The sequence below is a fragment of the Mustela nigripes genome, chromosome 17, assembly GCF_022355385.1.
Source record: "Mustela nigripes isolate SB6536 chromosome 17, MUSNIG.SB6536, whole genome shotgun sequence".
Lineage (NCBI taxonomy): Eukaryota > Metazoa > Chordata > Mammalia > Carnivora > Mustelidae > Mustela > Mustela nigripes.
Genome location: NC_081573.1, coordinates 10,735,789 through 10,752,970, shown reverse-complemented (window position 1 = coordinate 10,752,970; position 17,182 = coordinate 10,735,789). Strand labels below are relative to the sequence as shown.

General features: G+C 40.8%; 2 protein-coding genes across 2 annotated transcripts in view; one reads left to right on the top strand and one right to left on the bottom strand.

Moving 5' to 3' along the window:
* NLRP13 (NLR family pyrin domain containing 13) overlaps positions 1 to 17,182 on the top strand; it is a 38,473-nt gene that overhangs the window by 9,512 nt on the left and 11,779 nt on the right. The window contains exon 2 of the mRNA XM_059383417.1: positions 14,586 to 16,173. Coding sequence (XP_059239400.1) covers positions 14,586 to 16,173 — 1,588 coding nt within the window. The remainder of the gene's footprint in view (positions 1 to 14,585; positions 16,174 to 17,182) is intronic.
* Positions 8,175 to 9,327, bottom strand: LOC132004753 (coiled-coil domain-containing protein 28A). The gene has a single exon (XM_059381219.1). It carries the CDS (start codon positions 9,193 to 9,195, stop codon positions 8,641 to 8,643), a length of 555 nt encoding a protein of 184 aa, XP_059237202.1. The 5' UTR covers positions 9,196 to 9,327; the 3' UTR covers positions 8,175 to 8,640.

Here is a 17,182-nt window from a genome sequence, read left to right as displayed (position 1 = left end):
TTAGCTGTCCACAGAGATAGGGTCCATTTCTGGACTCTCTATTCTGTTCCATTGATCTATGTGTCTACCATACTGTTTTGAGGATTACAGCTTTGTAATAGAGCTTGAAGTCCGGAATTGTGATGCCACAAACTTTTTTCTTTTTTCTTTGTTAAAGATTTTATTTATTTGACAGAGATCACAAGTAGGCAGAGAGGCAGGTAGAGAGAGGTGGGGGGTGGGGAGCAGGCTCCTTGCTGAGCAGAAAGCCCTATGTGGGGCTCAATCCCAGGATCTGAGATCATGACCTGAGTCAAAGACAGAGGCTGAGCCCACTGAGCCACCCAGGTGCCCCTGGTTTTCTTTTTCAACATTCCACTGGCTATTTCTGGTTCCATAAAAATTTTAGGATTATTTATTCCATTTCTTGAAAAAAAATGATGGTATTTTGCTAGGGATTGCATTTAATGTGTAGATTGCTTTAGGTAGCATAGACATTTTCACAATATTCTTCCATGCTATGAGCATGGAAAATTTTTCCATTTCTTTGTGTCTTCCTCAATTTCTTTCATGAGTACTTTATAGTTTTCTGAGTACAGATTTTTTGCCTGTTTGGTTAGGATTATTCCAAGATATCTTACAGTTTTGGGAGCAATTGTAAATGGGATCAACTTCTTAATTTCTCCTCTGCCTTGCTGTTGGTGTATAGAAATGCAACTTATTTCTGTGCATTGATTTTATATCCTGACACTTTATTCCTGTATGAGTTCCACCAGTTTTAGAGTAGATTTTTTTGGGGTTTTCCACACAAAGTATATCATACGCAAAGAGTTAGAGTTTGACTTCTTCTTTGCTGATTTGGATGCCTTTTATTTCTTTTTGTTGTCTGATTGCTGAGGCCAGGACATCTAGTACTATGTTGAATAGCAGTGGTGATAGTGGACATCCCTGCTGTGTTCCTGACCTTAGGGGAAAACTCTCAGTTTTTCCTCATTGAGAATGATATTTTCTGTGGGTTTTTCATAGATGGCTTTGATGATATTGAGGTATGTACCTACTATCCATACACTGTGAAGAGTTTTGATCAAGAAAGGGTGCTGTACTTTGTCAGATGCTTTTTTTCATACCTATGAGAATATCATATGGTTCTTGTTATTTCTTTTATTAATGTCTTATATCACATTGATTGATTTATGGATGTTGAACCAACATTGCAGTGCAGGAATAAAGCCCACTTTTTCATGCTGAATAATCCTTTTAATGTACTCTTGGATCCTATTGGCTAATATATTGGTGAGAACTTTTGTACCCATGTTCACCAAGAGTATTGGTTTGTAATTCTCCTTTGGGTTCTTTGTCTGGTTTTGGGATCAAGGTCATGCTGGCCTCATGAAATGAGTTTCGAAGTTTTCCTTCCATTTCTATTTTTTTGGAATAGTTTCAGGAGGATAAGTATTAATTCTTCTTTAAATGTTTGGTAGAATTCCTCTGGGAAGCCGTCTGGCCCTGGGCTCTTGTTTGTTGGGAGATTTTGGATGACTGCTTCAATCTCCTTACTGGTTATGGGTCTGTTCAGGTTTTCTATTTCTTCCTGGTTCAGTTCTGGTAGTTTATACGTCTCTAGGAATGCATCCATTTCTTCCAGATTGTCAAATTTGCTGGTGTATAGTCACTCATAATATGTTCTTATAATTGTTTGTATTTCTTTGGTGCTGATTGTGATATCTCCTCTTTCATTCATAATTTTATTAATTTGAGTCCTTTCTCTTTTCTTTTTGATAGGTCTGGTCAGGGGGTTATCAGTCTTATTAATTCTTTCAAAGAACTAGTTCCTAGTTTCATTCATTTGTTCTACTATTCTTTTGGTTTCTGTTTCGTTGATTTCTGGTCTGATTTTTGTTATTTCTCTTCTCCTGCTGGGTTTAGGCTTTCTTTATTGTTCTTTTTCCAGCTCCTCTAGGTGTAGGGTTAGATTTTATATTTAAGGCCTTTATTGTTTCTTGAGAAGGGCTTGTATTGCTATGTACTTTCCTCTCAGGACTACCTTTGCTGTAACCCAAAGATTTTGAACAATTGTGTTTTCATTTTCATTTGTTTCAATGAACTTTTTTTAATCTTCCTTAACTTTTTAACTTTTATTTTTTAAATTTCTTTTCAGTGTGCCAGAATCCATTGTTTACTAAAATTCTTTAATTTCTCAGTTGACTCATTCGTCTTTAGTAGGATGTTCTTTAGCCTCCATGTTTTTGGTTCTTTCCAACTTGTGATTGCGTTCTAGTTTCAGAGCATTGTGGTCTGAAAATATGCAGGGAATGATCCCAATCTTTTGGTGCCAGTTGAGACCTGATTTATGACCCAGGATGTGATCTATTCTGGAGAATGTTCCATGTGCACTAGAGAAGAATGTGTATTCTGTTGCTTTGGGATGGAATGTTCTGAATATAACTGTGATGTCCATTTGGTCCAGTGTGCCATTTAAGGCCTTTATTTCCTTGTTGATCTTTTGCTTGGATGATCTGTCCATTTCAGTAAGGGGAGTGTTAAAGTCCCCTACTATTATTGTATTATTGTTGATGTGTTTCTTTGATTTTGTTATTAATTGGTTTATATAGTTGGCTGCTCCCACATTAGGGGCATAGATATTTAAAATTTTTAGATCTTCTTGTTGTACAGACCCTTTGAGTATGATATAGTGTCCTTCCTCATCTCTCATTATAGGCTTTGGCTTAAAATCTAATTTATCTATTATAAGGATTGCCACCCCTGCTTTCTTTTGAATTTACTTTTGAATTTACCATTAGCATGGTAAATTGTTTTCCATCCCCTCACTTTAAATCTGGAGGTGTCTTTGGGTCTAAAATGAGTTTCTTGTAGACAGCATATTAATGAGTCTTGTTTTTTATCCATTTTGATATCCTGTGTCTTTTGATTGGGGCATTTAGCCCATTTACATTTAGGGTAACTATTGAAAGATACGAATTTAGTGCCATTGTATTACCTGTAAGGTGACTGTTACTGTATGTTGTCTCTGTTCCTTTCTGATCTATTACTTTGAGACTTTCTCTTTGCTTAGAGGACCCCTTTCAATATTTCCTGTAGGGCTGGTTTGGTGTTTGCAAATTCTTTAAATTTTCATTTGTTCTGGAAGCTTTTTATCTCCCCTATTTCCTATGACAGCCTAGCTGGATATAGTATAATTGGCTGCAAATTTTTCTTATTTAGTGCTCTAAATATGTCATGCCAGTCCTTTCTGGCTTGCCAGGTCTCTGTGGATAAGTCTGCTGTCAATCTAATATTTATACTATTATATGTTACAGACTTCTTGTCCTGAGCTGCTTCCAGGATTTTCTCTTTGTCACTAAGACTTGTAAGTTTCACTATTAGATGATGGGGTATGGACCTATTTTTATTGATTTCTGAGAGGGGTTCTCTGTGCCACCTAGATTTTGATCCTTGTTCCCTTCTCAAAATTGGGGAAATTCTCTGCTATAATTTGTTCCAGTATACCTTCTGCCCTTCTCTTTCTTTTTCCTCTGGGATCCCAATTATTCTAATATTGTTTTGTCTTCTGGTATCACTTATCTCTTGAATTCTCCCCTCATGGTCCAGTAGTTGTCTCTCTTTTGCTCAGTTCTTTATTCTCCATCATTTGGTCTCTCTTTTGCTCAGTTCTTTATTCTCCATCATTTGGTCTTCTATATCACTAATTCTTTCTTCTGCCTCATTCATTCTAACCATAAGATCCTCCATTTTTTATTACACCTTGTTAATAGCTTTTTTATTTTAACTTGGTTAGATTTTAGTTCTTCTATTTTTCCAGAAAGAGATTCTCTAGTATCTTCCATGGTTTTCTTGAGCCCAGCTAACACCTCGATAATCATCATTCTGAACTCTAGTTCTGACATTTTAATAATGTCCATATTGATTAGGTCCCTAGCCATCAGTACTGCCTCTTGTTCATTTTTTTTTTTTTGGAGGTGTTTTACACCTTGTCTTTTTATCCAGATAAGAACAGATGAATGAGAGAAAAAATACTAAAAGGGTAGTAATGACCCCAGAAAAAAATACACTAACCAAGTCAGAAGAGACCCAAAACCAGGGGGAGAAGAAAGCGGGGGCAGGGGGAAACAATGAATAAGTAAATAAATATTTATTAGACTGGTGATTTTGGTTGTATTTTTGTCTGTTAGAAGAAACTACCTCCCCAAATTTTAAAGAAATACACACACACACACACACACACACAAATAAGGGTAAACATGATTAAGGGGTAAATAGGACTGTAAAGATGAAAATTTAAAAAGATCCTATAAAAGGAATTGATAAGAAAAGTTGGTTGGAAAAAAAAGAAAAAAACGTGATCAGGCTGGAGACTAGAGCAAAGCCATTCACAATATTTAGGGTATATTTTGATCTATTAGAGGAAATTGTATCCCAAAATTTTAAAGAAAAAAACCTATATGTATATAAAAAAATAAGGTTAAATACAATGAAGGGATAGAATAAGACTATAACAATGAAATTTTTAAAAGACTTTAAAAAGGTATTGATAAGATAAAATAGTTTGAAAATGTTAAAATAGGAAAGAGGAAAAGTTTTTTAGAATAAGAAAAAAATAAAATTAAAAAAAGTTAACTTTGCAAGACTAAAGGATCATGGGGGAAAAGCCAAGAATTCTGTATGTTGCTTTCCCCGATGTCAAAGAGGTTACTGCCTATGTTCTCCTCTAGGATTCTGAAGCATTCCTATCTCACGTTGAAGTCTCTCATGCATTTTGAGTTTATCTTTGTGTATGGTGTAAGGGAATGGTCGAGTTTCATTCTTCTACATATAGCTGTCCAATTTTCCCAGCACCATTTATTGAAGAGACTGTTTTTTTTCCCCCCCACTGGATATTTTTTCCTGTTTTGTCGATGATTATTTGACCAGAGAGTTGAGGGTCCATATCTGGGCTGTCTACTCTGTTCCACTGGTCTATGCGTCTGTTTTTGTGCCAGTACCATGCTGTCTGGGTGATTACAGCTTTATAAAGCTTTATAAAGCTTGAAATCAGGCAATGTGATGCCCTCAGCTTTCTTTTTCTTTTTCAACATTTCCTTAGCAATACAGGGTCTCTTCTGATTCCATACAAATTTTAGGATTGTTTGTTCCAGCTCTTTGAAAAATGCTAGTGGAATTTTGATCAGAATGGCACTGAAAGTATAGATTGCTCTGTAGTACAGACATTTTAACAATGTTTATTCTTCCTATCTATGAGCATGGAATGGTCTTCCATCTTTTTGTGTCTTCTTAATTTCTTTCATTGAGTGTTCTGTAGTTCCTCAGGTACAGATCCTTACCTCTTTGGTTAGGTTTATTCCCAGGTATCTTATGGTTTTTGGTGCTATAGTAAATGGAATCGATTCTCTAATTTCCCTTTCTGTATTTTCATTGTTAGTGTATAAGAAAGCAATGGATTTCTGGGGATTCCTGAGTGGCTCAGTTGGTTGGACTGATGCCTCCATGTCAGGTCATGATCCCAGGGACCTGGGATCGAGTCCCATATCGGGCTCCTTGCTCAGCAGGGAGCCTGCTTCTCTCGCTGCCTCTGCCTGCCACTCTGCCTGCTTGTGTGTGTGTGTGTGCGCTGTCTCTCTCTTTCTCTGACAAATAAATAAAATCTTTTTTTAAAAAGCAATTGATTTTTAAAATTTATTTACTTTCAGAAAAACAGTATTCATTATTTTTTCACCACACCCAGTGCTCCATGCAATCTGTGCCCTCTATAATACCCACCACCTGGTACCCCAACCTCCCCCCCCCCCCCGCCACTTCAAACCCCTGAGATTGTTTTTCAGAGTCCATAGTCTCATGATTTACCTCTCCTTCCAATTTACCCCAACTCCCTTCTCCTCTCTAACACCCCTTGTCCTCCATGATATTTGTTATGCTCCACAAATAAGTGACTCTCTCTGCTTGACTGATTTCACTCAGCATAATCTCTTCCAGTTCTGTCCATGTTGCTACAAAAGTTGGGTATTCATCCAACATTGATTATTGTATCCTGTATTCAGCATTACTGAATTGCTGTATGAGTTCTAGTAGTTTGGGGGTGAAGTCTTTTGGGTTTTCCATATAAAGTATCATGTCATCTGCAAAGAGAGGGATTTTGACTTCTTCATTGCTAATTTGAATACTTTTTATTTCTCTTTGTTGTCTGATTGTTGTTTCTAGGACTTCTAACACTATATTGAACAAGAGTGTGAGTGTGGAGATCCTTGTTGTGTTCCTGATCTCAAAGGAAAAGCTGTCAGATTTCCCCATTGAGGATGATATTTGTTGTGGGATTTTCATAGATAGATTTTATGAAGTTGAGGAATGTTCCCTCTATCCCTATACTTTGAAGTGTTTTAATCAGAAACAGATACTGGATTTGTCAAATGCTTTTTCTTTTTTTTTTTTTTAAAGATTTTATTTATTTATTTGACAGAGATCACAAGTAGGCAGAGTCAGGCAGAGAGAGAGAGGAGGAAGCAGGCTCCCCGCCGAGCTGAGAGCCCGATGTGGGACTCGATCCAAGGATCCCGGGATCATGACCCGAGCCGAAGGCAGAGGCTTTAACCCACTGAGCCACCCAGGTGCCCCTCAAATGCTTTTTCTGCATCAATTGAAGGGACCATATGGTTCTTCTCTTCTTTTATTGATTTGCTCTATGACTTTGACTGATTTGTGAATTTTGAATCACACTTGCAACCCAGGGATAATTTCTACCTGATCATTGTGGATAATCTTTCTAATGTACTGTTGGATCCTATTAGCTAGGATCTTGTTGAGAATCTTAGCATCCATATTCATCAGGGATATTGGTCTGAAATTCTTCTTCTTGGTGGGGTCTTTGCCTGGTTTGGGGGATCAGGGTAATGCTGGCTTCATAAAGAGTCTGGAAGTTTTCTTTCTGCTTTAATGTTTTGAAACAGCTTCAGGAGAATAGGTATTTCTTGTTTGAAAGTTTGGTAGACTTCTTCAGGGAATCTTTCAGGTCCTGGTCTCTTGTTTTTTGAGAGGTTTTTGATCCCCTACCTCTGAAGTTTTGTGGTTCTCATTGATCAGTGAACTTGGTCTTGGCTGGATGTTCTTGCTGATCTTCTGGAGGAGGGGCCTGTTGCTGTGATTCTCAAATGTTTTTGCCCAAGTTGGAGTTGTGCTGCCCTTGCCAGGAGCCAGGCTAAGTAATCTGGTCCAGTTCATACTCTGGAGCTTTTTTCCCCTGAACACTTTTGGTAGAGCTCTGGAGAATTGTTACTCTTCTCTTTTATCTTCAGTTGAGTTTTTAGGTGTTCAGAATGGTTTGATAACTACCTAGCTGGACTCCTGGGACCTGATGATATCTCAGTCTCCTACTCCTCATCCATCTTGCTCCTTCCTCCAACCTCTTGGTTTTTCAATTATCATGGTAGCTAAATATGTCTCCAGTTATTTTTGTGGAGTAATCCATTTTCAGTGTCATGGATATAAATCCATGCTGAACCATATGATACATCAGGAATACATGTTGTATTTCTTTTCTAGAGCTGCCATAATAAATTTCCACAAACTGAGTGGCTCAAATAGACATTCACTCCTTCACAGCTCTGGATTAGTCCAAAATTAAGGTGTTAGCAGGGTCATGCTTCCTCCTGGGGATCACAGGGAGCATTGTCCTTGTTCACCTGGCTTCTGGTGGCATTCTTGGGGTTGTGGTCACATCCCTCCAATTTCTGCCTCTCTGGTCACATGGCCACCTCCTGTTTTGTGTCAAAATTCTGTCTCTTGTGAGAATACATTTGACTGCATTTGGGGCAATCCAGGATAAGTTCCTCTGCTCACAGTCCTTATGTTTGCTAACAAGATTCTGGGGTTTAGGACATGGACATACGTTGGGGGCGGTCACTGTTCAGCCCACTACACATGCCTTTTTGGGGGAATCATTGCCTGTTTTTGTTTGAGTTAACAATTCCTTTTTAACCTTTCCATGCAATTAGTATCTCTAAAATCTTTGGGAAGTCTAATGTAATTGGATGTAACAAGGAACCCATCAGCTCTGCAGCCACAATTTCTAGACTGTTTCCTGAAAGCTGTACATCTTTTCCTAGATAGTACCAGTTGCCATGTATTTCCCATCTTGGGACTTGATTTAATCTCAAATTCCATTTTTTAAACAATCACTTTTATTAAAAATAGCAAATTCCACAAATACTTATTTACATTTTGTTGTCACTGGCCACTGGAAAACACCAGTGTGTGTACTGATTGTCTAACGTAAACTGCAGCGGGGCTGCCACAAAAAGCCTGTGCATCATCAACTTATAAGCAACATGGGAATAAGTTTGGTGAGCTCAGGAAGGAGAAACCTTCAGCCCTATTATTAACATTCTGCACAATGCATTTCAAGTATAACCCCCATAAGGCAACAATGGAAAGCATAGCAGCACAACCTGATTAAGCCTTCAACAAGGCCGAGGCTCCAGTTATGATGAATAGCAGCGAGTCAAATTTACTAAAAGCAGGAGTGAAAACAATAATTGCACTGGCACTTTAATCACTTTATTCCTTATTGTGGAAGGTGATTCTGCTACTGGATTCAGCTGGGAAAGTAATGAATGTTGCTCTTCTTCAAGCCACAAGAAAGCAACCACATGTCGTTTAGCTGGTGGAAGTATTTGGAACATCTTGTGCATCAGCCAAATGTAGCTTTTGTATGGAAGAATTCAGTTCTTCTAAGTCAGACAGAAGCCTGTCCAGATTGGAGTCACTGGCTGTTTTTCTCTTATCCTCAGGAAGTTCCTCTAACTCCCCATAGAGCTCCAAATTCAAGCGAGCTAATTTCTCCTGCATTCCCTGAACATGTTCCATCTGTTCAATGGAACATTCATTTCCGAATGCTTGAAGTTTTCCAGAGTGGAAATCATTCAAAAGGCTGAGAAGCCCTCTCTCCATCTCCTGAACGTCTGAGACGTCGGTGAGGAAGGAGTGCTGAATAGGAGTCGGTTGTGCACCTTTTCCTTCTCCACCCTGAGGTCTGGTCTTTTCTTTCATCACTCTTTTTAACTTTGGTCGCTGTGAAGTTGACTGTGATGCAGGATTTGAAAACCCTGTGCTTTTACTAACTGGAATGGTATTTTTTTGGGCATTAACCACCTGAGTAGAGTGGGCACTAAAAGACTTAGGACTCCTCCTCTTCACTTTCCGTTCCTCCATTGTTCTAAGCTCCTTACTGCACCAAGGCCAGCTTCTTAAAACCTGAGGAAGGAGAGGATCGGGGTCCTCTTTCTCAAACTGCAAAGACCCCGAAGCCTCCGAAGCCACTGCCGCAGCTGCAGCCGGCGACGCTACTGCGCAGCTGCAGCCGGCGACGCTACTGCCGCAGCTTGAGCCGGGGTCACATCCCGGACCCTGACGCCCTCACAGACCCTTTTGTTTACGGAAATCTCAAATTCCATTTTCTAATCTCAAATGTTGTCATGCCCTCTTTTCCCTAGCTTTTACGTCCATCTTTCTCATCACTGTTTCAGGGGACCGATGTTATAATAACTCAGAAAAGTCAGTATGAGGAAATTTCTTTGAAATCTTACCTGATAATTTCTCTAGTGCACCACTGATGAACAGCTTGGGTGTAACTGTCCAATTTGAAAGTTATTCTCCTCAATGTTTCTGGTATTTCAATATCCTCTAGTGCCCAGTGTTGAGGAATCTTAATGACTTGTGATTTTTTTTTTTTTTTTACATTGTATTTGACCCGTGACTTATCTTTTACACTATGAAAGCTTGTGGGGTCCTCCACTCCTGTGTTCCTAAGTATCACTGGGTAACTAGGTTTGTGGTCTTTACCCTCTTGATTAGGTTGGATGCTAAGCAGGATATTTAAATGTAAAAATGTGCTCTTCTGCTCTCAAATAGCCTTGGGTTATCTTTTTTGGCATTAATCATTTCTTCTCTGTTCTTTTTCTACAACTCTAATTAGGTGTGTGTTTCCTGTTCAATCATAACTTTTTTTTTTTTTTTTTACAACAGCAATAACAGATCAAGCCTTTTGATTTTTTTATTACTAAAAACAGCTTCATTTTTTTTTAAATTTAGCTTTCTGGCTCTCTGCTTGTGCCTTCAACACTTCCACAATGATTTTCTGCTCCTCAATAAGGAAAGCACGCTTGATCCTGTCGCGAACACACTTGGCACACATGGAACCACCGTAGGCCCTGCTGAAATGTTTTTTCATTTTAGACAACCTCATAAGCACTTTAGGTCTTACAGCACGAACTCCTAGAAGTTAGCCTGGGCACACACCACATGCAGATTTTGGTGCTTTCCCAAACTCCTTGGTATAAAGGTAAATGATTCTATTACCTGGGGTTCGGGACAGCCTAGTTTTACTAGAGGCTGTATTGTAGGACAGCCTATGATGGTAGGTCAAACGCTGGACCATTCTGAATGCCTAAGGATGCTGTCCCCAGAAGAGGAAAACGGCTCATAACTTTTTTTTAAATGAAATTGAATTTTTTTATTATCTTGAGTATAGTTGACACAATGTTACATTAGTTTCAGGTTTACAACTTAGAGATTCAACAAGTTTATGCAATATGTTGTGTTCCCCATAAGTGTCATTGCCATCTGTCTATTATATTGTTATTACAGTATCCTTGTACTGTGCTGTGCCTTTTATTCCTGTGACTCATTCATTCTGTGACTGGAAGCCTGTATCCCTCCTTCACCCATTTTGCCCATTCCCCCCAATCATAACATTTTAATCCCATACTACCATCTGTTTTTGTTAAAGCCATTTGAAAGATTACTTCAACTTTCTATCATACCTTCCATGAAGCCTATTTCATCAATAATATTTTATTTTTAAAAACAATGGCTGTGTTTTAAGATTTTATTTATCAGAGAGAGAGTGACAGCAGAAGTAGGGGGAGTAGCAGGCAGAGGGAGAAGCAGGCTCCCTGCCAAGCAAGGGAGGATTCCAGAGTCCCAGGACTCTGGCATTACAACCTGAGCTGAAGGCAGAAGCTTAACCAACTGAGCCACCCAAGTGTCCCCATCAATAATATATATATATTTTTTATTTGTCAGGGAGAGAGAGGAGCGAGAGTGAGCACAAGCAGACAGAGTGGCAGGCAGAGGGAGAAGCAGGCTCCCGGCTGAGCAAAGAGCCCGATGCGGGACTCGATCCCAGGACGCTGGGATCATGACCCGAGCCAAAGGCAGCTGCTCAACCAGCTGAGCCACCTGGGCGTCCCCCATCAATAATATTTTTAATATAAAATCTTTTTTATATAGAAAGGTTTTATTTATCTGGCAGAGATCACAAGTAGGCAGAGAGGCAGGCAGGGAGGGGGGGAAGCAGACTCCCTGCTGAGCAGAGAGCCCGATGTGGAGCTCGATCCCAGGACCCTGGGACCATGACCTGAGCTGAAGGCAGAGGCTTTAACCTACTGAACCACCCAGGTGTCCCAATATTCTCTTTTTGTTTAAGATTTTATTTATTTATTTGTCAGAAAGAGAGAGCACACAAGCAGGCAGAGAGGCAGGCAGAGGCAGAGAGAGAAGCAGGCTCCCTGCCGAGCAAGGAGCCCGATGCGGGACTCGATCCCAGGACCCTGGGATCATGACATGAGCCAAGGGCAGAGGCTTTAACCCACTGAGCCCCCCAGGCTCAGTGTATCAAAACTCATAACTCTATTTCTGCTTGTTAGTATTCTTTTTCATGTAATATAATTTGATTTTTTTTTCAATTTTTGGAGCACTTGTTGATTCCTAGAGGTACATGTTTCTTGGTTAGAGTAAAGTGACTGTACAAGCAAATATAAATGGTACAATGTGCTTAATATTTCAAAGTTTCTCCTATATAATCAATTCTACAAAGGTAGCTAGATTCAAAATTTGGTATTTGTTCTTCCAGCTTTTTTTCATGAATTAGATTATATATAAATCCGTTTATACTGCCTGTCATTTGTTACCTTGATCATCTCTTTATACAAACCTATCAGCTTCCAGAGCGCCTGGGTGACTCAGTGGGTTAAAGCCTCTGCCTTCTGCTCAGGTCATGATCTCAGGGTCCTGGGATCGAGCCCTGCATAGGGCTCTCTACTCAGCGGGGAGCCTGCTTCCTCCTCTCTCTCTGCCTGCCTCTCTGCCTACTTGTGATCTCTGTCAAATAAATAAAATCTTTGAAAAAAATCCTATGAGCTTCCCTCTTTAATAGTTATTTAATATACCATTGTATGCGTATATCATGGCCTGTAGCTTGCCCTGTCCTGTTGGTAGAAATTTAGGCTTGTGGGTGTGTGTGTGTATGTTAAATAACACTTTGATAAACATCGATGAGTGTGCATCTGCAGGTGTTTCTGTAGAAGATGGGCCTAATCTAGAACTCCCAGGTCAAAGCACATACATGATTGAAACTTTGATGCAGCTAAACTGGTCTTCTGAAAGGCCACAAAGTTATACCAAAGGTATACCACAAAGGTATAACATTGTGTCCCTAATGACACTTTAGGTGTTTGTTTTACTGTCCTGCTCTCAACAGATTCTTTTAAAAATTTGCCAACTTGGGGCGCCTGGATGGCTCAGTGGGTTAAAGCCTCTGCCCTCGGCTCAGGTCATGATCCCAGGGTCCTGGGATTGAGCCCCACATTGGGCTTTCTGCTCAGTGGGGAGCCTGCTTCCCTTCCTCTCTCTGCCTGCCTCTCTGCCTACTTGTGATCTCTGTCTGACAAATAAATAAAATCTTTAAAAAAAATTTGCCAACTTGATAAAAATATTGCCCTGATTTAATACTTGGTTTGCATTTGTTATGTGAGTGAGTTGAAAACCGTAATTGCTTTTAGCCAGTTTATTTCTTGCAAAGTGACCATTTATTCTCCCCTTCTATTTTTCATCTGGGTGCTTGCTCTCTTCATTGACTCATAAGAACACGTTGCATATAGAAAATGAATGACCTCTTGGTCTTTCCCGTAGATGGCAAGTGTTCTCCCTCATGTTGTTTTTCTCTTTCAAGTTGGCATGTGTTTGTGTTCTGCTTTGTATCTTCTGGATGGCAAGATTCCTTCTCCCCTTGGCTAGGTGGGGGGGGGGGGCAGGAAGGGTATCCCTGCGATGGCTGCCACCTGAGCGTAGATCACGTGTTCTCTAGCTCTTGTGTGGGAGAGAACAGAGTGCTGGGTGAGGTAGATCGTCTTGTTCTGAGGAAGAAGGCCCTACACATGTCCCACCTTTGGTCCATAAGACCCATCTCTTAAAGGTTGTGTGATCAAGTCTTGGGGTTTAATCAGTCCAGAACAATAGTCCTTGTTTGGAGATGGGATAAAGGTCTGCAAGGCTGGGTATTTGAGGAGTGCCAGCTTTCAGAGACCTTCGATGGTCTGAACAGAAAGGACCCCACCTCCCGAAGATGACCTTTCCCTTCTGGTGGATAAAAGAAAAATGGTTTTTCATTCTTTCCTGCTTATTTGGGACTTACACAAGGGAACTGAGGTTCAAAGAAGTTGAAGTATCCACAAAGCATTGCAACCCTAAGTGTCACTATTGTGTAATTCCTACTATACTATTCTTTCCACCAGAAACGTGTGTGTGTAGTAAAAGGAATCATTACCCACCAAGATATTTAAGGCACAAACCTAGAATGTGTGAACAACTCTGTTTTCTTTAGCATTTCACCACACACTCATTAATTAGAAAGTATTAGTGATCTTACTGGTTCTACTCTCAATATATACCCAAAGTCCATCCATCTTATTTTTAGTACTGTGCTCTAGTTCTTCACAGGCTCTGCTCAAGCGTTTACACAAAGAACCAGGCACCTATTATTGTTGCTGTCATGTTATCAGTGGATATGTTTGACCAACCTACCCACTTTCACTTAGAAAACAGAAGCAGTCATTAGGCTCCCTGCTCAGTGGAGAGCCTGTTTCTCCCTCTCCCTCTGCCTGCCTCTCTGTCTACCTGTATTCTATCTGTCTGTCAAATAAATAAATAAAATCTTTTAAAATAAATTTAAAAAAACAGAAGCAGCTTCATAAGTGGACTCCCTGCTCCTCTCTTGCACCATAATACCTTCTCCAAGCAATGGTGACCTTTGAAAAACGGAAATTAAAGCTTTTTCTCCCTCCAGAAAAGAGATATTCATGACCAGCCCATCCCCACAGTTGAGTCCCCCCTGTCAGGCACTTTTCTCACTCTGTTCTAGAATGATAAATAAATAAATAAATACTCTGTTCTATTCCTGTCTCAGGGCACTGGCACTAGCTCTTTACCCTGCCTGAAAGTCTCTCTTTCTATATCTTGGACTGGTAGCTTCTCAAGATTATCATGTTAACTCCCCCACAGAAGCCTCTACAGATCTGTTCCCCAACCTTCAAAGGGGATTCTCAGTCTCTCTTGCATTCTCCGTATTTATTTTTGTGTATTCTCAAACTATTCTACTGCCTTTGTTGTTTTATCCCACCATGCCACTCCTCCCAAAAGTTGGACCCTTGAAGATAGAATGTGTTTCTCTTGTTTAAGACTTTATATAAGAACTTACTATTCCTAAGGCCAAAATTCATTCTGACCATTGTTGTGTTCTGTTTTGCCTCACTTCTCTGTTTCAGTTCACCAAAGAAGATACAGAGAGAGGATGAAAGCTAAAATATTGATGATGTGGGACAACATGCCTTGGCCTGAAGGCCACATATATCTACGCAACGTGACTGAGAAGGAACACAAAGAACTGAAGAGCCTCCTGTATCCCAACAGGATGGGAGCCCAGCCACAGACGATAGTCTTGGAGGGAGTAGCGGGGGTTGGGAAGACCACCCTGGCCATGAAGGCCATGCTGCATTGGGCAGAGGGCTTTCTCTTTCAGCAGAGGTTCTCCTATGTTTTCTTCATCAGCTGCCATAAAGTTAAAGAGGTGAAGGATACCACATTTGCTGGCTTGCTTTCCTGGGACTGGCCTGACTCCCAGCCCCCCTTTGAAGAGCTCATGAGTCACCCTGAGAGGCTCCTATTTGTCATCGATGGCTTTGAGGAAATGGACATGCCCTCCAACTTGGACGCCAGCCCACCATGTACAGACTGGTTTCAGCGACTCCCAGTCCACAGAATCCTGTTCTACTTGTTGAGAAAAGAACTGGTTCCCGGGGCCACTTTGCTGATCACAACCAAGGAGTATAGAACCAAGGATCTTAAAAAGCTGTTACTGGATCCATGGTTTGTACAAATCTCAGGGTTCACAGAGGGAGACCGGGAGGAGTATTTCATCAGGTACTTTGGTGACCAAAACAAAGCAAAGAAAATCTTGCGCTGGGTAAGAAAAAATGAAAACCTATTTTATTTCTGCTCTGCGCCCATGGTGTGCTGGGCCGTGTGCTCCTGCCTGAAGTGGCAGATGGCAAGAAGTCCTTGCTTCCAGCTGAGCACCCAGACGACCACCAGTCTGTATGTCTACTTCTTCTCCAGCCTGTTTGCCAAAGCAGAGGTGAGTTTGTCGGCCCAGAGCTGGCCGGAGCAGTGGATACTGCTCTGCTCTCTGGCTGCAGAGGGGATGTGGTTCCGGAATTTCACATTTGCAAAGGAGGACCTCAAGCACAGGCACCTGGAAGCATCTCTCATTGACACTCTGCTCAGCTTGAATATCCTTCGAAAGGTCAGTGACTGTGACGGGTGTGTGACTTTCACTCATCAGAGTTTCCAGGTGTTCTTGGGGGCCATGTTCTATGCACTGGGAGGGACAAAAGGCTCCATGGGCAGTCCTGCAAAGCACGAAGAGATGAAGGTGCTACTGACAGATGCTTTGGCCGATACAAACTTCTACTGGAATCAGATGGCTCTTTTTTTCTTTGGTCTTTTAAAAAGAAACTTAGCAGGAGAACTGGAAGCCACTTTGCGCTGTAAAGTGAGTCGCAGGATAACAGATGAATTACTAGAATGGGCAGAGGAATTAGGAAGTTATGATATTGTCTCCAACTGTTTTGAATTCCTACACTTTTTTGAGTGCTTGTATGAAACTCAGGAAGAAAACTTTGTAAGGCAGATTCTGAGTCCTCTCCTCGAAGCTGACCTAGATATTTTTGGGAATCTACAACTCCAAGTTGCTTCATTTTGCCTAAAGCACTGTCAAAGGTTAAATAAGCTAAGGCTTTCTGTCACCGTTCCCATCCCTCAAACGGAATTGACTTTCACCACAGAAACTCTGGAGTGAGTAATGCAAACCATTTCCCCCCCAGGTTTCTTCCCAGGCTCTGCCCAAGTTCTTCCATGAAGAACCAGGGATGTGTTGTGTTATCATTGGTTATGACTGACCAAACCTTCTGGGTCACTCCAATCCAGGAGACCAACAATTTCCCTTTAGGTGTCCTATAGTATTCCTTGGCTGCTTCTGCTGATGTCCTTCTAGGTAGGCTTTCTTTCTCAGGCCCTGCATAGTGAAGATGTACGTGCCAAGCCTTGTGCTGAGACCTCCACTCATATCTGACTGATGTCCATTGCTGAATGGAGGGTAGAGAGTTACTGCCATTCATAGATGAGAAAACTGAATAAAAACAGAATTTTCTTATGCCCGTGTGGCCACTAAGCAGCTCAGCCTGGGTCAATGCCCTGCCCTCTTCCACAGCTCCACAGCTCAAAACGCTGGTGCCCATCCTTTGAGCACAATTTGAGGTGGGGTTGGGTCCAGTGGTGTCAACTACATCCTGAACTTCGTTTGTCCATTTGTCTCCTGGAAGAATCCCAGAAATACTTAAACTGTTTTTGGTTCTTATCCTATAACCTTTTCCCATTGCTGACACTGTTGACTTCCAGTGTAGGAGGTAAAGAGATCTGAGTGTCCTAATTATTTCAGGCCCTAAGGGTGTTTTCTAAATTCCTCTCTTGAGGCAGGGGCTGCTATGTGTTCACAAATCCTTTGTTTAACCCTCAAACCTACCAAAAATACCAGTTCAATTTTGGTTGTACAAAAAGAAATTCTGAGAAGACTAATCTCTTTGTGTTTATCCAGACTGGAATATTAGTAAGATGTTTGGTCCTGGGGCCTCAGAGTCATGAAAGTTCAATGCATATTGGCTTTCATTTATTTGTCCGGTCCCTTAGGTTTTAGGGAAAACCTATACAGGGGACTTTGTGTAGGTAGTGTTCATTGTTGGGTTGTATGAGTAAGTGTCCTGGCTACCACATGTTTTCCCCAGGATAGTACCATTTATTGTAAGGA

What these genes read in the sequence shown, in the direction of transcription:
- LOC132004753 (XM_059381219.1), bottom strand. Translation starts at nt 9,195, where the DNA reads ATGGAGGAACGGAAAGTGAAGAGGAGGAGTCCTAAGTCTTTTAGTGCC.